Genomic DNA, 24,242 nt, shown 5'->3' on the forward strand with positions numbered 1-24,242 from the left:
TGGTTTCGTACCTTCCGGGTTCTAAGAATGTGAAGGCTGATGCCCTTTCAAGGAGTTTTGTGCCTGATTCTCCGGGAGTTCCTGAGCCGGCTGGTATTCTCAAAGAGGGGGTAGTTTTGTCTGCCATCTCCCCTGATTTGCGGCGGGTGCTGCAGGAGTTTCAGGCTGATAGGCCTGACCGTTGCCCAGCGGAGAAGCTGTTTGTCCCCGAGAGATGGACTAGTAGAGTTATCTCTGAGGTTCATTGTTCGGTGTTGGCTGGTCATCCTGGAATCTTTGGTACCAGAGATTTGGTGGCCTTCTTTGTCATGGGATGTGCGTTCTTTTGTGCAGTCCTGTGGGACTTGTGCGCGGGCCAAGCCTTGCTGTTCCCACGCCAGTGGGTTGCTTTTGCCCTTGCTGGTCCCGAAAAGGCCCTGGACGCATATTTCCATGTATTTTATTTCAGATCTCCCTGTCTCTCAGAGGATGTCAGTTATCTGGGTGGTTTGTGATCGCTTTTCTAAGATGGTCCATTTGGTACCTTTGCCTAAATTGCCTTCCTCCATGTGGTTTGTTTACATGGCATTCCGGAGAACATCGTGTCGGACAGAGGCTCCCAGTTTGTTTCAAGATTTTGGCGGTCCTTTTGTGCTAAGATGGGCATTAATTTGTCTTTTTCTTCAGCTTTCCATCCTCAGACAAATGGCCAAACCGAACGAACCAATCAGACTTTGGAAACATATCTGAGATGCTTTGTTTCTGCTGATCAGGATGATTGGGTGTCCTTCTTGCCTTTGGCTGAGTTCGCCCTTAATAATCGGGCCAGCTCGGCCACTTTGGTTTCGCCCTTTTTCTGTAATTCTGGTTTCCACCCTCGTTTTTCTTCTGGGCAGGTTGAGCCTTCGGACTGTCCTGGTGTGGATTCTGTGGTGGACAGGTTGCAGCAAATTTGGACTCACGTAGTGGACAATTTGACATTGTCCCAGGAGAAGGCTCAACGTTTCGCTAACCGCCGTCGGAGTGTTGGTCCCCGACTTCGTGTTGGGGATTTGGTTTGGTTGTCGTCTCGTTATGTTCCTATGAAGGTTTCGTCTCCTAAGTTTAAGCCTCGTTTCATTGGTCCTTATAAGATTTCTGAAATTCTTAATCCTGTGTCATTTTGTTTGGACCTTCCTGCTTCTTTCGCCATCCATAATGTGTTCCATAGGCCGTTATTGCGGAGATATGTGGCTCCTATGGTTCCCTCCTTTGATCCTCCTGCCCCGGTGTTGGTTGAGGGGGAGTTGGAGTATGTGGTGGAGAAGATTTTGGATTCTCATGTTTCGAGACGGAAACTTCAGTACCTAGTCAAGTGGAAAGGTTATGGTCAGGAGGATAATTCCTGGGTGGTTGCCTGTGAAGTTCATGCTGCCGATCTTGTTCGTGCCTTTCATTTGGCTCGTCCGGATCGGCCTGGAGGCTCTGGTGAGGGTTCGGTGACCCCTCCTCAAGGGGGGGGGTACTGTTGTGAATTCTGTTCTCGAACTCCCTCCTGTGGTTATGAATGGTACTTCGGCGAGTTCTGTTCATGGACTCCCTCTGGTGGCTGTGAGTGGAGCTGCTGGTTCTGAGGTTCCTTCCCCAGCTGACCTCGTTTAGGCCTTGGCTGGCTGCTCTATTTAACTCCACTCAGATCGTTACTTGAGGCCAGCTGTCAATGTCCTAGTACTGGTTCAGTTCACTTGGATCTTTCAGATGACCTGTCTACTTCAGCAAAAGCTAAGTCCCTGCTAGCTTATTTGTTACCATTGTGTTTTTGTCCAGCTTGCTATTATGATTTTGTCTTGTTAGCTGGAAGCTCTGGGATGCAGAGTGGCACCACCGCGCCGTGAGTCGGTGTGGTGCTCTCTTTTGCACACTCTGCGTGGTTTTTTGTTAGTTTTTTATGCTGACCGCAAAGATACCTTTTCTATCCTCAGTCTGTCTAGTTAAGCCTGGCCTCCTTTGCTGAAACCTATTTCATTCCTGTGTTTGTGACTTCCATCTTAACTCACAGTCAATATGTGTGGGGGCTGCCTTTTTTATTTGGGGAATTTCTCTGAGGCAAGGTAGGCTGTATTTTCTATCTTTAGGGGTAGTTAGCTCTTAGGCTGTGAAGAGGTGTCTAGGCAGAGTCAGGAACGCTCCACGGCTATTTCTAGTTGTTGTGATAGGATTAGGGGTTGCGGTCAGCAGAGCTCCCACTTCCCAGAGCTCGTCCTGTATTACTAGTTTGCTCATCTGGTCATTTCTAGTGCTCCTAACCACCAGTTCAATCATAACAGGGCATATAATCTTGTTCGTATTAAGCAGGGTGACGAATGGAAAACTGCGTTTAATACGCCCGAGGGCCATTTTGAATATCTTGTGATGCCATTCGGACTCTCTAATGCCCCATCTGTGTTTCAGTCCTTCATGCATGATATTTTTCAGAATTATCTTGATAAATTCATGATTGTATATTTGGATGATATTTAGATTTTTTCAGATGATTGGGAGTCTCATGTGAAACAAGTCAGCATGGTATTTCAGGTCCTTCGTGATAATGCCTTGTTTGTGAAGGGGTCTAAGTGCCTCTTTGGAGTACAGAAGGTTTCTTTTTTGGGCTTCATTTTTTCTCCATCATCTATAGAAATGGATCCGGATAAGGTTCAGGCCATTCATGATTGGATCCAGCCTCTTTTTCCATCCATAATGTTTTTCATAGATCTTTGTTGCGGAAATATGTGGTGCCCGTGGTTCCCTCTGTTGATCCTCCTGCCCCGGTGTTGATTGATGGGGAGTTGGAGTATGTGGTGGAGAAGATCTTGAATTCTCGTTTTTCAAGAGGGAGGCTTCAGTATCTTGTCAAGTGGAAGGGTTATGGCCAGGAGGATAATTCTTGGGTTGTTGCCTCCGATGTTCATGCTGACTATTTGGTTCGTGCCTTCCATTTGGCTCGTCCTGATCGTCCTGGGGGCTCTGGTGAGGGTTCGGTGACCCCTCCTCAAGGGGGGGGGGTACTGTTGTGAATTCTGTTGTGGGTTCTGCTCTTGGGCTCCCTCCGGTGGTTATAAGTGGTAGTGCTGCTGTTTGTCCTTCACAGCAGTCATCAGGTGCGTCCACTTCAGACGGGGCTATTTAGTCTGGCTTCACCCTTTAGTGAGTGCCAGTTGTTCATTGTTTCTGAGGATTCACATCCCTTCCTGGTCGCTCCTGCTTGCAGTTCATTTCTACAAGATAAGTTCTGCTTGTTTTTCTGCCCACATGTTGTGGGCCTCATTGTTCAGTGCATTGCATGTTTTTTCTTGTCCAGCTTTATCTGTGTAAGGATTTATGCAGCCAAGCTGGAATCTCTGGAGAGGCAGATTTACCCTCCATGTCTTTAGTTAGATGTGGAGTTTTTGTATTATCTGTGGTGGACATTTCATAGTATTTTAATACTGACCGCATAGTGCTCTGTCCTATCTTTCCTATTTTAGCTAGATTGGCCTCCTTTGCTAAATTCTGTTTTCAGCCTGTGTATGTTTTTTCCTCTCCTCTCACAGTCAATATTTGTGGGGGGCTGCCTATCCTTTGGGAATTTTCTCTGAGGCAAGATAGTTTTCCCTTTTCTATCTATAGGGTTAATTAGTCCTCCGGCTGTGTCGAGGTGTCTAGGATCAGTAGGTACATCCCACGGCTACTTCTAGTTGCGGTGTTAAGTCCAGGGTCTGCGGTCAGTACAGTTACCACATTCTCCAGAGTACGTCTCATGCCGCTCCTAGGACACCAGATCATAACAATGTACCCCAAAATGACTGACAGTGATGTAGTAAATAAAACCTGTGAAGCTGACACCCTGTTAGAAAGGAACTTGAGGGTTCACCATACTGTGGGGTGTGACACAGACTCCGGGGGTGACTGTGATGTGTCATTGTCAGTAGCAACCGCTAGGACTGAGTACAATGTTGTGCTGACAGAAACACTGACACAGGGGAACGACAGTGCTCCACAAGGTAAAGTCAGGATGGCATGGGCAGCCATACCAGAAAATATGACCTGTGCAAGTGGCGACTGCTGGTTCCAGGATAACCAACCGGGCGGTGGTGACTCCCATTCAGATGAGGACGCCAGCAGAAAAGAGTGCAGTATAGCTGACTCAAGTACAAGTGGCAAGTCTTCCTCCCATCGCCAGAGACGTAAAAGGGAAAGGGGCTGAACAAATTGCACCTGGTGAGAAGGTTGATAAAGAGGAGGTCCAGGATCTCGCTAATGAGTTGTCTCATGAGAAGCAAAAGGTAACAGATTACTGGCCGAGTTAAGGCATCTGAGACAAGCAGCTGAGCACCGGGTAGATGAACTGGAGAAGGAAGTCTCTGAGCTCAAACATCACCTGTCAACGTGGCAAAGTGTGAATAAAGCCTTAAGGGAAGATGTGGATGTGCTCAGGGAAGCATTAAATTGTCTTCTGCAAGAGAAGGAGATGATGGTCACAGACTCACAGCAGCGGTACCAGAGTGGTAACGAGGTGAAGCTGCCAGTGCCCATCCTGGCCAGGGATCTGGAAGAGTGTAAAGCTGAGGAAGAATTGGCGCTAAAAGCAGAACAAGACAGTCGTCCGGTCGTGGCAGATGTCTTAATGGAAAGGTCCATGGCAAAACGGGAGCCATCCGTCCATGAAGAGAGTGACAACCCCGCTCTTGAAGTGTGTGATAGATGTACCCAAAGATGTGCAAGAAGCCTGCACCGGTGAAGGTGTGCATGAGGCCTTTAAGAAGGGGGTCGAAGCCCATAGTGTGAACTGGGCACCAGAGACAAAACAGTTGGTGATACTGTCCACTAAGGAAGTCACAGTAAAGTGGGTGGCTATCCTGAATGATATGCAGCTACAATGTCTTCGCACGAAACAGATGATCCTGTTGAGGAACAACGAAGCAGCTCGACGTTTGGAGCATGCCAGGAAAGCGCAAAGTCGGCTGGGCTTTGCGGAAGACGTCGTTCGAGTACCCAGAAATCTGGTGGGGAAAGTCATTGGTAGATTTGAAAAAGTAATGCAGGACCTGGTGAATAGATCCGGTGTGGCAAGAGTGAGGATTCCAGATGTTGGCGAAGTCCAGGTAGCTGGTGAAGATGGGATGGTTCCATTTGTTGTAATTGGCTCAGTAAATAGCCTCAGGAACATTCGAATGCTTCTTGAATACCAGGTGACATATCTGAAGGAGATAGAGCAGCTAAGACTAGACCGTCTGAAAATTAATAAACAGCTGCAGAATATAAGATGGCGACCTTTTCCAACCCAGGGTATGGAGATAAGAAAAGATACCCTAAAGAATAGAAGAGTCCAAAGAAGTGACTCCTCTGTTAGCTCAGGGCTGAGTGACCGAGGTGGGAGACCCGCTAGCAGACGTAGTAGCGAAGGGTCAGACTCCAACCAGACAGTCGGCTCAACTGTAAGTGGGACTTATGACCGTGTCAATCAGGGAAGCAGACTATGGAAAGAAAGGACACGTGAAGGGGTACATGTGGAAAGTGAGTTGACCAAAAAGGGTCTGGTGACACAGACGGATGGTGACTCAAGGGTTAAAACCCAAGGCCAACAAACTGACCGCTGGGGGAGGCCTATCAAAGGTGACATGGGTTCCCGGTATCGGAACCCCGTGTTTATGTCATGTGTCCACCCCAATAGGGTTGAACAAAGGGGGGAGGTATGTAGTGCAGTGACCAATGTTACAGCCAGGGGGCGCTGCGTGTGCACTTCAAGATGCACTTGGAGGCATAATTGTGATGGTACAAAGTCCGGCAGAATTGTAGATGGCCAGTACGTGTGTCGCAGAGGAGGACACTCTGCGCTGTCAGTCTGAAGTTGTGTTGTGGTCTGGGACCTGTAGTCCCCCATGTAAATGTTTACTTCTAATGGGAGACTGGCAGGGCTAGTTATGAGATGGGCGGGTCAAACTAGCCACACACACCCACACTCCCACCCAAGGGAGTGGTTACGGGTATGTAATGTGACCAGGGTGTGGGTCACATGGTTCCTGTGTTTGGATCTGAATAGTCCAAGTGCAAGGCTCTGGAAGCCTGTGTTGGAAATCCTGGGAATTCCTGAATAGCACATGGTTAGGCTTTGGCACTGAGTGGCCTGTGTGCTGTAGGTCCTGGATGGTCAGTGTTGGAGTCTCCTGAGAGTGGAGAGGTCCTGGAAGCACCTAGAGACCGTGGACCTGGACGGTCAGTGTTGGAGGCTCCTGGGAGTGGAGACGTCCTGGAAGCGCTGTGAGACCGTCGACCTGGACAGTCCGTGTTGAGGACCTGGGACTGACGTGGAGTCAACCTGTGGAGCAGGAGCTCCTGAGAGGTAACCCCTGGTATGGGGAAAAGAACTGTGTGCGCTAACATAGGACAGTTGCTGAACTGTGCAGTCACCCGGTGACTGGAGAGATACAGGCTTGAATAATGAATGATTTGTAAAGCCATATATGATGAAGTAAAGGACTATGTGAGGTCTGTGATACGTAACATGGCCTACAGATTATTCTGCTGCCAAGCGAGTGTCCCCCAAGACACGTAGTGGGTGAAACGCTACACTCTTTTAATGCATCCCATTATTTTATTTGCCTTTGTAGCAGCTGCCTGACACTGGCCACTAAATGGGAGTTTGTCATCCACCCATACAGCCAGATCTTTTCATTGACGGGTTTGCCCAGAGTTTTAGAATTAAGCACATAGTTATACATCTTATTACATCTACCCAAGTGCATGACCTTACATTTATCCCCATTAAAGCTCATTTGCCATTTATCAGCCCAAGCTTCTAGTTTACATAAATCATCCTGTAATATAAAATTGTCCTCCTCTGTATTGATTACCCTGCAGAGTTTAGTGTCATCTGCAAATATTGAAATTCTGCTCTGTATGCCCCCTACAAGGTCATTAATAAATATGTTAAAAAGAAGAGGGCCCAATACTGACCCCTGTGGTACCCCACTGCTAACTGCGACCCAGTCCGAGCATGCTCCATTAATAACCACCCTTTGTTTCCTATCCCTGAGCCAGCTCTTAACCCACTTACACATATTTTCCCCTATCCCCATTATTCTCATTTTATGCATCAACCTTTTGTGTGGCACCGTATCAAAAGCTTTTGAAAAGTCCATATACACTACGTCCACTGCGCTCCCTTGGTCCAGTCCGGAACTTACCTCTTCATAGAAGCTGATCAGATTAGTCTGACATGACCGGTCCCTAGTAAACCCGTGCTGATACTGGGTCATGAGGTTATTCCTCTTCAGATACTCCAGTATAGCATCCCTTAGAATGCCCTCCAGGATTTTACCCACAGTAGAGGTGAATCTTACTGGCCTATAATTTCCGAGTTCAGTTTTTGTCCCCTTTTTGAATATTATTATTATTATTATTATTATTATTATTTATTGTTATAGCGCCATTTATTCCATGGCGCTTTACAAGTGAGGAGGGGTATACATAATAAAAACAAGTACAATAATCTTGAACAATACAAGTCATAACTGGTACAGTAGGAGAGAGGACCCTGCCCGCGAAGGCTCACAATCTACAAGGGATGGGTGAGGATACAGTAGGTGAGGATAGAGCTGATCGTGCAGCGGTTGGTTGATCGGTGGTTACTGCAGGTTGTAGGCTTGTCGGAAGAGGTAGGTCTTCAGATTCTTTTTGAAGGTTTCGATGGTGGGCGAGAGTCTGATGTGTTGTGGTAGAGGGTTCCAGAGTAGGGGTGATACGCGAGAGAAATCTTGTATACGATTGTGGGAAGAGGAGATAAGAGGGGAGTAGAGAAGGAGATCTTGTGAGGATCGGAGGTTGCGTGTAGGAAAGTACCGGGAGACGAGGTCACAGATGTATGGAGGAGACAGGTTGTGGATGGCTTTGTACGTCATGGTTAGGGTTTTGTACTGGAGTCTCTGGGCAATGGCGAGCCAGTGAAGGGATTGACAGAGGGGAGAGGCCGGAGAATAGCGGGGGGACAGGTGGATTAGTCGGGCAGCAGAGTTTAGAATAGATTGGAGGGGTGCGAGAGTGTTTGAGGGGAGGCCACAGAGCAGGAGGTTGCAGTAGTCAAGGCGAGAGATGATGAGGGCATGGACTAGGGTTTTTGCAGATTCTTGGTTGAGGAATGAACGGATTCGTGCAATATTGGCCCCACATTTGCTATACGCCAGTCCTGTGGTACAGACCCTGTTATTATGGACTCTTTAAAGATTAAAAATAATGGTCTATCAATGACTGTACTTAATTCCTGCAGTACTCGGGGGTGGATCCCATCCGGGCCCGGAGATTTGTCAATTTTTGTGATTTTTAGACGCCGCCGCAGGTGACACTTAATGGGGAATTTTTGTTATCACTGATCATATTCTCGCCATGGGATTTTCTTGTGTAAATACTGATAAAAAAAAGTCATTTAGCATATTGGGTTTTTCCTCATCCTCATCCACCATTTCACCCAGATTATTTTTAAGGGGGCCAACACTATCATTTTTTAGTTTCTTACTATTTATATTTTGGGATTTTGGGATTATTTTTACTCTCTCTAGCAATGAGTCTCTCTGTCTCAATCTTTGCTGCCTTGATTTGCTTTTTACAGAATTGATGTAATTTTCTGTATTTATTTAATGCCTCCTCACTACCTACTTCCTTTAATTCTCTATATTCTTTCTTTTTGTCCCTTATTGCGCCCCTTACAGCTCTATTTAGCCATATTGGTTTCCTCCTATTTCTAGTATGTTTATTCCTATACGGTATATACTGTGCACAGGTCCTATCCAGGATGCTAATAAACGTCTCCCATTTTCTCTGTGTATTTTTATGTCTCAGGATATCGTCCCAGTTAATTGCACCAAGATCCTCTCTCATCCGTTGGAAATTTGCCCTCCTGAAGTTTAGTGTCATTGTCACCCCTCTACTACACATCTTATTAAAGGATATATGAAAACTTATAATTTTGTGATCACTGTGTGGCCTGTTGGTTAATATTCGGTCTAGCAGTGCCACCCTCCTTGTTGGGTCCTGAACCAGTTGTCAGAGGTAATTGTCTCTCATAGTTGTCAGACACCGATCACCTTTGCTGGAACTGCAGGTTTCTGTTCCCCAATCTATTTGTCAACTTATAAGTCAATATTCCAGGCTTACACAAACAAAAGTCTGTTTTCTTACCAACCAGAAAGAAACACATCAATTCAAAAGTCAAAATATAGATAACAGTCTAATCCTCCTGGCTTGCTGAAAATAGACATCTGGTTAATTAACATACAATGCTGGGTCCTCACAGTAATGTTCCGAGGTCAGAATACCAGGAGGATAGCAGATCAGAGTAGAAGGAGTTAAACAGACTGATTGTCAGAGCTAGGTCCAAGGTCAGGTAAAGAAAGATCATCATACAAAATGCTAGGCATAGAGGAACAAACCACACTTAGGCCCCTTTCACACACCAGTTTTTTGCTATCAGTCGCAATCCGTCAAATTTTGAAAAAAACGGATCCGACGACTGATGCTGCCAGATAAGTTTTTTTCTAATAGACTTGTGTTAGCGACGGATTGTGACGGATGGCCTCACATTCGCCGGATCCGTCAAAAATTGTTTGTCTGGCGGCAGGAGACAACGGACAAAGTAATGTTTTTTGTCTCCATCAATCCGTTGCCGTCCGTCGTTTGCTAGAATGGAAGCCTATGGCACCAGATCCGTCAAATATACAGAATCCGGCGACGAATTCCATTTTTTTTTAACTGAGCATGCTCTGATTTATTTAGCCAGCCCCCCTAGTCGGATCCATAGAAAAAAACGGATCCGTCGTATCAGTTTTCCACAATCTGTCGTTGAGCCAACCGATTGTGACTGATGGCAAAAAACTGATGTGTGAAAGGGGCCTTAGCTGAATGAATGTCTGGCAGTGGTCTGGGAGAAACAGCTCAGTTAAGTAGCATGGCAATCACCTGTGATAATGAACACTTGGAGACAGCCAGGCCTCCCAGTCTTAGATTGGATAGCCAGACATTCATTCAGCTAAGGCCCCTTTTGCGATTTTGGCCATATCTTTTGGCGCAGGATGGACACTGATGCGATATTGACCATATCTTTTGGCGCAGGATGGACATTGATGCGATATTGACCATATATTTTAGCGCAGGATGGACACTGATGCAATATTGACCATATCTTTTGTTGCAGGATGGACACTGATGCGATATTGACCATATATTTTAGGGCAGGATGGACACTGATGCGATATTGACCATATCTTTTGGTGCAGGATGGACACTGATGCGATATTGACCATATCTTTTGGTGCAGGATGGACACTGATGCAATATTGACCATATATTTTGGCGCAGGATGGACACTGATGCGATATTGACCATATCTTTTGGTGCAGGATGGACACTGATGCGATATTGACCATATCTTTTGCTGCAGGATGGACACTGATGCGATATTGACCATATATTTTAGCGCAGGATGGACACTGATGCGATATTGACCATATCTTTTAGTGCAGGATGGAGACTGATGTGATATTGGCCGTGTGTTTTGGCGGATACTTTTATCGTCAGTTGAACAGAAGAAATTCTAGATAGATGAGGATAATTCGGCATCTCGATGAATCAATCCTTTCATATTCTTCTCTCTACAGAAAATCTTAGATGAAGTATTCTCTTTATCTGAGCACATAGCCGCGGCTGCTGACACCGGACACCGTGCCGCTTATTCTCCTGCCAGAAAGCGCTTTAGTAAAATTTCCAATAATTCTGAGGCCACTTATATCTCGCTGATGGCTTGTGTCAGCAGCTCAGAGGAGCAGAATAACTGGAGCTTTGTGATCCGTCCAGCAGTCTCCTCGCTCCCTCCACTTCTCTCCAATCCTCCTGAATGGGGCGAAGCCCAGACACAGAATGTGGGCGACATCCCAGTCCACACAGCAACATTGTCAATGAGGGGCGACCTATCAGCCGGTAATTGGCCGGTATCTGTGGGTGACATCATGTGAGTGCTAGACTGAAGATCAATGAGGAGAAGCCGGCCCCACTTGGGATGCAGATGTATCTTGGGGCAAGATTATTGACCCTGGAGATTGGAGGACAATCAGGGATAGCTGAGCCCCAACACCAGGTCTTATCCCAGGCCCTGCACCTCCACTGACTGCACCCCGGGTGCCACTGCGATATATCAGGAAGGCACAGGGCAGAAATATAACAATCAGCTGTAATAACTCACCGCTCCACAGGGGGCGACGTTCAGAGACACAGAGAAAACTCCGGACGGCAAGCTCTTCGACAGAATGTATTGACACGAGGCCCCGAACGTGTATTTACGACCATCAAATGTCTCAACATGAAAGTCTCCGGTGACTGAGCACTCCGCTGCAAAGAGAACCGAGGAGGAAGGATCAGGGGCAGCTCCTGCCAGGGGCAGCAGAGGATGGGAGTTGTAGTGACTATCATCATGTACAGAGGAGGATGGGAGCAGTGGAAGCTCTCATCGTGTACAGAGGAGGATGGGAGCAGTGGAAGCTCTCATCGTGTACAGAGGAGGATAGGAGTAGTGGAAGCTCTCATCGAGTACAGAGGAGGATGGGAGCAGTGGAAGCTCTCATCGTGTACAGAGGAGGATGGGAGCAGTGGAAGCTCTCATCGTGTACAGAGGAGGATGGGAGCAGTGGAAGCTCTCATCGTGTACAGAGGAGGATAGGAGTAGTGGAAGCTCTCATCGTGTACAGAGGAGGATGGGAGCAGTGGAAGCTCTCATCGTGTACAGAGGAGGATAGGAGTAGTGGAAGCTCTCATCGTGTACAGAGGAGGATGGGAGCAGTGGAAGCTCTCATCGTGTACAGAGGAGGATGGGAGTAGTGGAAGCTCTCATCGTGTACAGAGGAGGATGGGAGCAGTGGAAGCTCTCATCGTGTACAGAGGAGGATAGGAGTAGTGGAAGCTCTCATCGTGTACAGAGGAGGATGGGAGTAGTGGAAGCTCTCATCGTGTACAGAGGAGGATGGGAGTAGTGGAAGCTCTCATCATGTACAGAGGAGGATGGGAGCAGTGGAAGCTCTCATCGCGTACATAGGAGGATGGGAGTAGTGGAAGCTCTCATCGTGTACAGAGGAGGATAGGAGTAGTGGAAGTTCTCATCGTGTACAGAGGAGGATGGGAGTAGTGGAAGCTCTCATCGTGTACAGAGGAGGATGGGAGCAGTGGAAGCTCTCATCGTGTAAGGAGGAGGATGGGAGTAGTGGAAGCTCTCATCATGTACAGAGGAGGATGGGAGTAGTGGAAGCTCTCATCGTGTACAGAGGAGGATGGGAGCAGCGGAAGTTCTCATCGTGTACAGAGGAGGATGGGAGCAGTGGAAGCTCTCATCATGTACAGAGGAGGATGGGAGCAGCGGAAGCTCTCATCGTGTAGAGGAGGATGGGAGCAGTGGCAGCTATCATCGTGTACAGAGGAGGATGGGAGCAGTGGAAGCTCTCATCTTGTATAGAGGAGGATGGGAGCAGTGGCAGCTATCATCGTGTACAGAGGAGGATGGGAGCAGTTGAAGCTCTCATCTTGTATAGAGGAGGATGGGAGCAGTGCAAGCTCTCATCGTGTACAGAGGAGGATGGGAGCAGCGGAAGCTATCATCATGTACAGAGGAGGATGGGAGCAGCGGAAGTTCTCATCATGTACAGAGGAGGATGGGAGCAGTGGAAGCTCTCATCGTGTACAGAGGAGGATAGGAGTAGTGGAAGCTCTCATCGTGTACAGAGGAGGATGGGAGCAGTGGAAGCTCTCATCGTGTACAGAGGAGGATAGGAGTAGTGGAAGTTCTCATCGTGTACAGAGGAGGATGGGAGCAGTGGAAGCTCTCATCATGTACAGAGGAGGATGGGAGCAGTGGAAGCTCTCATCGTGTACAGAGGAGGATAGGAGTAGTGGAAGCTCTCATCGTGTACAGAGGAGGATGGGAGCAGTGGAAGCTCTCATCGTGTACAGAGGAGGATAGGAGTAGTGGAAGCTCTCATCGTGTACAGAGGAGGATGGGAGCAGTGGAAGCTCTCATCGTGTACAGAGGAGGATGGGAGTAGTGGAAGCTCTCATCGTGTACAGAGGAGGATAGGAGTAGTGGAAGCTCTCATCGTGTACAGAGGAGGATGGGAGCAGTGGAAGCTCTCATCGTGTACAGAGGAGGATGGGAGTAGTGGAAGCTCTCATCGTGTACAGAGGAGGATGGGAGCAGTGGAAGTTCTCATCGTGTACAGAGGAGGATGGGAGTAGTGGAAGCTCTCATCGTGTACAGAGGAGGATGGGAGCAGTGGAAGCTCTCATCGTGTACAGAGGAGGATGGGAGTAGTGGAAGCTCTCATCATGTACAGAGGAGGATGGGAGTAGTGGAAGCTCTCATCGTGTACAGAGGAGGATGGGAGCAGCGGAAGTTCTCATCGTGTACAGAGGAGGATGGGAGCAGTGGAAGCTCTCATGTACAGAGGAGGATGGGAGCAGCGGAAGCTCTCATCGTGTAGAGGAGGATGGGAGCAGTGGCAGCTATCATCGTGTACAGAGGAGGATGGGAGCAGTGGAAGCTCTCATCTTGTATAGAGGAGGATGGGAGCAGTGGCAGCTATCATCGTGTACAGAGGAGGATGGGAGCAGCGGAAGCTATCATCATGTACAGAGGAGGATGGGAGCAGCGGAAGCTATCATCTTGTATAGAGGAGGATGGGAGCAGTAGAAGCTCTCATCGTGTACAGAGGAGGATGGGAGCAGCGGAAGCTATCATCATGTACAGAGGAGGATGGGAGCAGCGGAAGCTATCATCATGTACAGAGGAGGATGGGAGCAGTGGAAGCTCTCATCGTGTACAGAGGAGGATGGGAGTAGTGGAAGCTCTCATCGTGTACAGAGGAGGATGGGAGTAGTGGAAGCTCTCATCGTGTACAGAGGAGGATGGGAGTAGTGGAAGCTCTCATCGTGTACAGAGGAGGATGGGAGTAGTGGAAGCTCTCATCGTGTACAGAGGAGGATGGGAGTAGTGGAAGCTCTCATCGTGTACAGAGGAGGATGGGAGTAGTGGAAGCTCTCATCGTGTACAGAGGAGGATGGGAGTAGTGGAAGCTCTCATCGTGTACAGAGGAGGATGGGAGCAGCGGAAGCTCTCATCGTGTACAGAGGAGGATGGGAGTAGTGGAAGCTCTCATCGTGTACAGAGGAGGATGGGAGTAGTGGAAGCTCTCATCGTGTACAGAGGAGGATGGGAGTAGTGGAAGCTCTCATCATGTACAGAGGAGAATGGGAGTAGTGGAAGCTCTCATCTTGTACAGAGGAGGATGGGAGCAGTGGAGCTCTCATCGTGTACAGAGGAGGATGGGAGCAGTGGAGCTCTCATCGTGTACAGAGGAGGATGGGAGCAGTGGAAGCTCTCATCATGTACAGAGGAGGATGGGAGCAGTGGAAGCTCTCATCATGTACAGAGGAGGATGGGAGCAGTGGAAGCTCATCTTGTATAGAGGAGGATGGGAGCAGTGGAAGCTCTCATCTTGTACAGAGGAGGATGGGAGCAGTGGAAGCTCTCATCGTGTACAGAGGAGAATGGGAGCAGTGGAAGCTCTCATCATGTACAGAGGAGGATGGGAGCAGTGGAAGCTCATCTTGTATAGAGGAGGATGGGAGCAGTGGAAGCTCTCATCGTGTACAGAGGAGGATGGGAGCAGTGGAAGCTCTCATCATGTACAGAGGAGGATGGGAGCAGTGGAAGCTCATCTTGTATAGAGGAGGATGGGAGCAGTGGAAGCTCTCATCTTGTACAGAGGAGGATGGGAGCAGTGGAAGCTCTCATCGTGTACAGAGGAGAATGGGAGCAGTGGAAGCTCTCATCATGTACAGAGGAGGATGGGAGCAGTGGAAGCTCTCATCGTGTAGAGGAGGATGGGAGCAGTGGCAGCTATCATCTTGTACAGAAGAGGATGGGAGCAGTGGAAGCTCTCATCTTGTATAGAGGAGGATGGGAGCACTGGAAGCTCTCATCTTGTATAGAGGAGGATGGGAGCAGTGGAAGCTCTCATCGTGTACAGAGGAGGATGGGAGCAGTGGAAGCTCTCATCTTGTATAGAGGAGGATGGGAGCAGTGGAAGCTCTCATCGTGTACAGAGGATAGGAGTAGTGGAAGCTCTCATCGTGTACAGAGGAGGATGGGAGCAGCGGAAGCTCTCATCTTGTATAGAGGAGGATGGGAGCAGTGGAAGCTCTCATCGTGTACAGAGGATAGGAGTAGTGGAAGCTCTCATCGTGTACAGAGGAGGATGGGAGCAGTGGAAGCTCTCATCTTGTATAGAGGAGGATGGGAGCAGTGGAAGCTCTCATCGTGTACAGAGGAGGATGGGAGCAGTGGAAGCTCTCATCTTGCATAGAGGAGGATGGGAGCAGTGGAAGCTCTCATCTTGTATAGAGGAGGATGGGAGCAGTGGAAGCTCTCATCTTGTACAGAGGAGGATGGGAGCAGTGGAAGCTATCATCATGTACAGAGGAGGATGGGAGCAGTGGAAGCTCTCATCGTGTAGAGGAGGATGGGAGCAGTGGCAGCTATCATCGTGTACAGAGGAGGATGGGAGCAGTGGAAGCTCTCATCTTGTACAGAGGAGGATGGGAGTAGTGGAAGCTCTCATCGTGTACAGAGGAGGATGGGAGCAGCGGAAGCTCTCATCGTGTACAGAGGAGGATGGGAGTAGTGGAAGCTCTCATCGTGTACAAAGGAGGATGGGAGTAGTGGAAGCTCTCATCGTGTACAGAGGAGGATGGGAGTAGTGGAAGCTCTCATCGTGTACAGAGGAGGATGGGAGTAGTGGAAGCTCTCATCGTGTACAGAGGAGGATGGGAGTAGTGGAAGCTCTCATCTTGTACAGAGGAGGATGGGAGCAGTGGAAGCTCTCATCGTGTACAGAGGAGGATGGGAGCAGTGGAAGCTCTCATCATGTACAGAGGAGGATGGGAGCAGTGGAAGCTCATCTTGTATAGAGGAGGATGGGAGCAGTGGAAGCTCTCATCTTGTACAGAGGAGGATGGGAGCAGTGGAAGCTCTCATCGTGTACAGAGGAGGATGGGAGCAGTGGAAGCTCTCATCATGTACAGAGGAGGATGGGAGCAGTGGAAGCTCTCATCGTGTAGAGGAGGATGGGAGCTGTGGCAGCTATCATCGTGTACAGAAGAGGATGGGAGCAGTGGAAGCTCTCATCTTGTATAGAGGAGGATGGGAGCAGTGGAAGCTCTCATTGTGTACAGAGGAGGATGGGAGCAGCGGAAGCTCTCATCTTGTATAGAGGAGGATGGGAGCAGTGGAAGCTCTCATCGTGTACAGAGGATAGGAGCAGTGGAAGCTCTCATCGTGTACAGAGGAGGATGGGAGCAGTGGAAGCTCTCATCGTGTACAGAGGAGGATGGGAGCAGTGGAAGCTCTCATCGCGTACATAGGAGGATGGGAGCAGTGGAAGCTCTCATCGTGTACAGAAGAGGATGGGAGCAGTGGCAGCTATCATCATGTACAGAGGAGGATGGGAGCAGCGAAAGCTCTCATCGTGTACAGAGGAGGATGGGAGCAGCGAAAGCTCTTATCGTATAGAGAGGAGGATGGGAGCAGTGGAAGCTCTCATCGTGTACAGAGGAGGATGGGAGCAGTGGAAGCTCTCATCATGTACAGAGGATAGGAGCAGTGGAAGCTCTCATCGTGTACAGAGGAGGATGGGAGCAGTGGAAGCTCTCATCGTGTACAGAGGAGGATGGGAGCAGTGGAAGCTCTCATCGCGTACATAGGAGGATGGGAGCAGTGGAAGCTCTCATCGTGTACAGAAGAGGATGGGAGCAGTGGCAGCTATCATCATGTACAGAGGAGGATGGGAGCAGCGAAAGCTCTCATCGTGTACAGAGGAGGATGGGAGCAGCGAAAGCTCTTATCGTATAGAGAGGAGGATGGGAGCAGTGGAAGCTCTCATCGTGTACAGAGGAGGATGGGAGCAGTGGAAGCTCTCATCGTGTACAGAGGAGGATGGGAGCAGTGGAAGCTCTCATCATGTACAGAGGATAGGAGCAGTGGAAGCTCTCATCGTGTACAGAGGAGGATGGGAGCAGTGGAAGCTCTCATCGTGTACAGAGGAGGATGGGAGCAGTGGAAGCTCTCATCGCGTACATAGGAGGATAGGAGTAGTGGAAGCTCTCATGTACAGAGGAGGATGGGAGCAGTGGAATCTCTCATCGTGTACAGAGGAGGATGGGAGCAGTGGAAGCTCTCATCGTGTACAGAGGATAGGAGCAGTGGAAGCTCTCATCGTGTACAGAGGAGGATGGGAGCAGTGGAAGCTCTCATCGTGTACAGAGGAGGATGGAAGTAGTGGAAGCTCTCATCGTGTACAGAGGATAGGAGCAGTGGAAGCTCTCATCATGTACAGAGGAGGATTGGAGCAGTGGAAGCTCTCATTGAGTACAGAGGAGGATGGGAACAGTGGAAGCTCTCATCGTGTACATAGGAGGATAGGAGTAGTGGAAGCTCTCATCATGTACAGAGGAGGATGGGAGTAGTGGAAGCTCTCATCGTGTACAGAGGAGGATGGGAGTAGTGGAAGCTCTCATCGTGTACAGAGGATAGGAGTAGTGGAAGCTCTCATCGTGTACAGAGGATTGGAGCAGTGGAAGCTCTCATCGTGTACAGAGGATAGGAGTAGTGGAAGCTCTCATCGTGTACAGAGGATAGGAGTAGTGGAAACTCTCATCATGTACAGAGGAGGATGGGAGCAGTGGAAGCTCTCATCTTGTACAGAGGAGGATGGGAGAAGCGGAAGCTCTCATCGCGTACAGAGGATAGGAGTAGTGGAAGCTCTCATCGTGTACAGAGGAGGATGGGAGCAGCGGTAGCTCTCATCACGTACAGAGCATAGGAGTAGTGGAAGCTCTCATCGTGTACAGAGGATAGGAGTAGTGGAAGCTCTCATCGTGTACAGAGGAGGATGGGAGTAGTGGAAGCTCTCATCGTGTACAGAGGAGGATGGGAGCAGCGAAAGCTCTTATCTTATACAGAGGAGGATGGGAGCAGTGGAAGCTCTGATCGTGTACAGAGGAGGATGGGAGCAGTGGAAGCTCTCATCGTGTACAGAGGAGGATGGGAGTAGCGGAAGCTCACATCATGAACAATGGAGGTGACTGGAGAAAAATGTGAAGATCTTATGTGAAGCCAGAAAAAACAGTAAACAGCAGGAGCCTCAGTCCTCACTACTATAGGGGTCCCTGGGGTCCTCTGTACTCACCGGGGCAGGTCACGTCCGTGCAAATCCATCGCCCTCCAGAGCAAGTGCTACGGAAAGAAGAAAAGCAATCAGAGTAAAGGAGCCACATGGCCGAGTGGTCACTCACTGACAGAGGTGACCAGTGTTCAGCACCCATCATATCATACATAACCCTGTCCCATCATACATCTGCCCAACATATCATACATAACCCTGTCCCATCATACATCTGCCTTTAATATCATACATAACCCCGCCCCATCATACATCTGCCTAACATATCATACATAACCCCATCGCATCATAGATCTGCCCAACATATCATACATAGCACGCTCTCCATCATACATAGCCCCATCCCATAATAAATCTGCCCATCATATCATACATAACACCGCCCATCATACATCTGCCTACCATATCATACATAACCACGCTCTCCATCATATCATACATAACCACGCTCTCCATCATACATCTGCACAACATATCATACATAACCACGCTCTCCATCAGACATCTGCCCACCATATCATACATAACCATGCTCTCCATCAGACATCTGCCCACCATATCATACATAATCCCATCCCATCATACATCTGCCCATCATATCATTACATAACCACGCTCTCATCATACATCTGCCCACCATCTACTATATAATTGTCTAAGGGTCACTTTCGTCTTTCTGTCTGTCCTTCTGTCTGTCTGTCTGTCACAGAAATCCCAAGTCGCTGATTGGTCACAGCCACGACCAATCAGCGACTGGCACAGTCCGGCGGCAAAATGGCCGCTCCTTCCTCCCCGCAGTCAGTGCCCGCTCCATACTCCCCTCCAGTCACCGCTCACACAGGGTTAATGGCAGCGTTAACGGACCGCGTTATGCCGCGGTGTAATGTACTCCGTTAATGCTGCCATATGCAGCATCAATAGTAAAAAGAGCTAATGTTACAAATAATAATAATAATAAAAAAAAGGTTATTCTCACCTTCCAACGTCGCGTGCTGTCCTCGGCAGTGCAAGCGGCAGGTTCCGGTGCCAAGGATGCTATGCGAGAAGGGCCTGCCATGACGTCACGGTCATGTGACCGCGACGTCATCACAGGTCCTGCACTCATACCAACCCTGGGACCGGAAGTTGCCGCGTGCACCGCACACAGGCGCCAGGACTTCAAGGGGCCTTCAGAAGGTGAGTATATGTTTATTTTTTATTTTAAAGGGCCACTGTCACCCCCTCCAGCCGTTATAAACTAAAAGAGCCACCTTGTGCAGCAGTAATGCTGCAGTCTAACAAGGTGGCTCTTTTAGTTTTAGGTTCAAGTATACCCCAAATTAAGCGTTTTTATACTTAGCCACAATTCCTGTCTCTAGCCAGGTAGGCGGGTCCTCACTCCCCAGCTTGACCAGCTCCTCTGCCGTCACTCACATCTTCCTGCGCTTTCGGCGCCGCCCCCTCAGCGCTGTTATCGTTTCAAAACCGGCGCCTGCGCAGTGTACTGGTGTCCTGCGCAGACGCAGTAAGCTCTGGCCGTCTGACGTCCCAGCCAGGCTTGCACACTGCGCCTGCGCGGGCATTGCGGCCAGCCACCTTTGGAATCCCAGCCCCGCACTATGTGTTTTGCATTATGCACAGTGCGGGGCGGGGATTCCAAAGGTTCCACCTATACAGATTATTCCGTGAAATGGCTGATACCAGAGAACAAAAGACATCCACAGAACACCAGGATGGATCTGCTGCACAGCAAATAGCTGTAGGACCTGCGATGACGTCACTGCCATATGATTGCCCTAATCACATGGCAGTGACGTCACCGCAGGTCCTACAGCTATTTGCTGTGCAGCAGATCCATCCTGGTGTTCTGTGGATGTCTTTTGTTCTCTGGTATCAGCCATTACACGGAATATTCTGTATAGGTGAAACATAAATATATACTGATAAGAAGACGTTTTCCGGGGATTCCAAAGGTGGCTGGCCGCAATGCCCGCGCAGGCGCAGTGTGCAAGCCTGGCTGGGACATCAGACGGCCAGAGCTTACTGCCTCTGCGCAGGACACCAGTACACAGCGCAGGCGCCGGTTTTGAAACGATAACAGCGCTGAGGGGGCGGCGCCGAAAACGCAGGAAGATGTGAGTGACGGCAGAGGAGCTGGGGAGTGAGGACCCGCCTACCTGGCTAGAGACAGGAACTGTGGCTAAGTATAAAAACGCTTTATTTGGGGGTATACTTGAACCTAAAACTAAAAGAGCCACCTTGTTAGAATGCAGCATTACTGCTGCACAAGGTGGCTCTTTTAGTTTATAACAGCTGGGGGGGGGTGACAGTGGCCCTTTATGTCTTTTTTAACCACGCATATAGTGCCCACATTGCTATATACTACGTGGGCTGTGTTACATACTGCTTGGGCTCTGTTATATATACTACATCTCTATGCTATATACTATGTAGCTGGGCAATATAAAACGTGACTGTGCAATATACAACGTGACTGTCCAATATACTACGTGGCTGTGCAATATACTACGTGCTCTGTGTTATATACTATGTAGCTGTGCAATATACTATGTGGCCGTGTCGGTTCTGTTATATACTATGTTGACTGTACAATATACTCCGTGGCTCTGTTATATACTACGTGGCTGTGCAATATACTACGTAGCTATGCAGTATACTACATGCCTCTACAATATACTACGTGGCTATGTTATATAATACTACGTGGCTCTGCTATATACTACTTCGCTGACCAATATACTACATAGCTGTGCAATACACTACATGTAGCTGGGCAATATAAAACATGACTGTGCAATATACAACGTGACTGTCCAATATACTACGTGGCTGTGCAATATACTACGTGCCTGAGCAATATACTACGTGGCTCTACAATATACTACATAGCTATGTTATATACTACGTGGCTCTGCTATATACTACGTGGCTGACCAATATACTACGTAGCTGTGCAATACACTACGTGGCTATGTTATATACTACGTGGCTGTGTTACATACTACGTAGCTCTGTTATACACTACGTAGCTATGTTATATACTACGTCGGTTGTGTTATATACTACATCACTGTGCAATATAGTACGTAGCCTGTGCTATATACTACCTACATATTCTAGAATACCCGATACGTTAGAATCGGGCCACCATCTAGTATCATACATAACCACGCTCTCCATCATACATCTGCCCACCATATCATACAAAGCCTTGTTCTCCATCATACACACTGCTCAAAAAATAAAGGGAACACTTAAACAACAGAATATAACTCCAAGTAAATCAAACTTCTGTGAAATCAAACTTAGGAAGCAACACTGACTGACAATCAATTTCACATGCTGTTAGACAAATGGAATAGACAACAGATGGAAATTATTGGCAATTATCAAGACACCCTCAATAAAGGAGTGGTTCTGCAGGTGGGGACCACAGACCACATCTCAGTACCAATGCTTTCTGGTTGATGTTTTGGTCACTTTTGAATGCTGGTTGCGCTTTCACACTCGTGGTAGTGTAAGGAGGTTGCTTTCCCTGCTCCTTACCTGGAACCACTTAGTCAGACAGCTGGGTTGTCGGGGGGGAAAACTTTCTGCCCTGGACAGAAGGGACCATGTGACTGCTGGGGGCAGAGAGGAAGAGAGGGGGGTGTGGTCAGAAAAGAGCGGGAGAGCAGAGCGCGCCAGACAGAAGGGACAGCACGCCAGACAGAGAGCAGGCTGCAGCGCCGCGCTCCCCGAAAGAGAGTGCTCCCCGTGAGGGCACTGAGGCTGAGATACCAGCCGTAGTGGAGGCTGGATGTGAGAGTGTGGACTTGGAGCCTCCATAATCAGAGAAGACGTACCCCCTGACAGTGACCTGAGCGCGTAGCCCCGGTGACCGCACTGACAAGCCAGGACCCCTGAGTTTGACAAGTAAACTGCAGAAAGCCTGCCAGCTTGATATACAGAGACTCACAGCAGAGTGGCTGAGTTACTTCCTGCTTTCAGCTTCACTGGGAGAAAAGACTTAACCCCGGAGTCTCCAGTTCCCAGGAGACAGAGGGGAGACTTCAGGATCTCAAGTGCTGCTGGTGACTGTACCCACGTTGGAATTAGGACCCTCCAGTCAGGACCTCCCTGGACTGATAAGTTACAAGAACACTCATTAACCCTTTTGATTCGCTTAACTGTTTACTGTTTGATTTATCTCTATTAACCCCCTGTTTACTCCCTGCGAGGAGAATTTTACTCCTGTTAATAAATTCCCCTCAACACTTCTTCTGTCTGTTCCGTGGTGACATACTCAACCCTGCACCCTATTACACTAGCATGAGACGGACTCTACAACCCACACAAGTGGCTCAGGTAGTGCAGCTCATCCAGGATGGCACATCAATGCGAGCTGTGGCAAGGTGGTGTGCTGTGTCTGTCAGCCTAGTGTACAGAGGCTGGAGGCGCTACCAGGAGACAGGCCAGTACACCAGGAGATGTGGAGGGGGCCATAGGAGGGCAACAACCCAGCAGCAGGACTGCTATCTCAGCCTTTGTGCAAGGAGGAACAGGAGGAGCCCTGCCAGAGCCCTGCAAAATGACCTCCAGCAGGCCACAAATGTGCATGTGTCTGCACAAACAGTTAGAAACCGACTCCATGAGGATGAGGATGAGTGCCCGATGTCCACAGATGGGGGTTGTGCTCACAGCCCAACACCGTGCAGGACACTTGGCATTTGCCACAGAACACCAGGATTGGCAAATTTGCCACTGGCGCCCTGTGCTCTTCACAGATGAAAGCCGGTTCACACTGAGCACATGTGACAGACGTGACAGAGTCTGGAGACGCCGTGGAGAGTGATCTGCTGCCTGCAACATCCTTCAGCATGACCGGTTTGGCAGTGGGTCAGTAATGTTGTGGGGTGGCATTTCTTTAGAGGGCTCCACAGCCCTCCATGTGCTCGCCAGAGGTAGCCTGACTGCCTTTAGGTACCGAGATGAGATCCTCAGACCTCTTGTGAGACCATATGCTGGTGCGGTTGGTCCTGGGTTCCTCCTAATGCAGGACAATGCCAGACCTCATGTGGTTGGAGTGTGTCAGCAGTTCCTGCAAGATGAAGGCATTGAAGCTATGGACTGGCCCGTCCGTTCCCCAGACCTGAATCTCATTGAACACATCTGGGACATCATGTCTCTCACCATCCACCAATGTCACGTTGCACCACAGACTGTCCAGGAGTTGGCGGATGCTTTAGTCCAGGTCTGGGAGGAGATCCCTCAGAAGACCATCCTCCGCCACATCAGGAGCATGCCTAGGCATTGTAGGGAGGTCATACAGGCACGTGGAGGCCACACACACTACTGAGCATCATTTCCTTATCTTGAGGCATTTCCACTGAAGTTGGATCAGCCTGTAACTTCATTTTCCACTTTGATTTTGAGCATCATTCCAATTCCAGACCTCCGTGGGATATTAGTTGTGATTTATGTTGATCATTTTTAGGTTTTATTGTTCTCAACATATTCCACTATGCAATGAATAAAGATTTACAACTGGAATATTTCATTTAGTGATATCTAGGATGTGGGATTTTAGTGTTCCCTTTATTTTTTTGAGCAGTGTACTTTCCCAGTAGTCGTTCCAGTCTCCATGAAACATCATCGCATCTCATGTATTCAAAAGTCTGACCATTCCTGTCCTCCTGCCCAGCAGGATACATAGAAGGGCAAACACTTACCAGTTGTTGCACAGATCCTGCACCGTAGTGCCAGCTTCATGGGAGACACCATGGAAATCACAGGGACATTCGTTGGGATGAACACAGGTTCCATTTTCTAGAATCATCCCTATAAATGGAATCAAAGTGTAAGATTAGAATCTATCCATCGAGAGGACCAATGCACATGTCCTGTCCTCCCATACACCCTCTCAGCTGAGCCAAGACTGCTCTGTCCTCCACCAGATACCTCTCTCCTCTGCTGTCCTCCTCCTCCTCCATGTGACGATGGTGGGTGTTTACACATGCC

The 24,242-nt window shown here is 48.8% G+C and overlaps 1 protein-coding gene across 1 annotated transcript in view; it reads right to left on the minus strand.

Moving 5' to 3' along the window:
* The window catches only part of OTOG (otogelin), a 1,016,637-nt gene that overhangs the window by 693,616 nt on the left and 298,779 nt on the right, over nt 1-24,242 (minus strand). The window contains exons 13-15 of the mRNA XM_077292284.1: nt 23,954-24,062; nt 18,249-18,295; nt 11,204-11,349 (exon numbers count right to left, since the gene is read on the minus strand). Of these exons, the coding sequence (XP_077148399.1) occupies nt 11,204-11,349; nt 18,249-18,295; nt 23,954-24,062 (302 nt within the window). The remainder of the gene's footprint in view (nt 1-11,203; nt 11,350-18,248; nt 18,296-23,953; nt 24,063-24,242) is intronic.

This window comes from Ranitomeya variabilis, chromosome 2, assembly GCF_051348905.1.
Source record: "Ranitomeya variabilis isolate aRanVar5 chromosome 2, aRanVar5.hap1, whole genome shotgun sequence".
NCBI lineage: Eukaryota > Metazoa > Chordata > Amphibia > Anura > Dendrobatidae > Ranitomeya > Ranitomeya variabilis.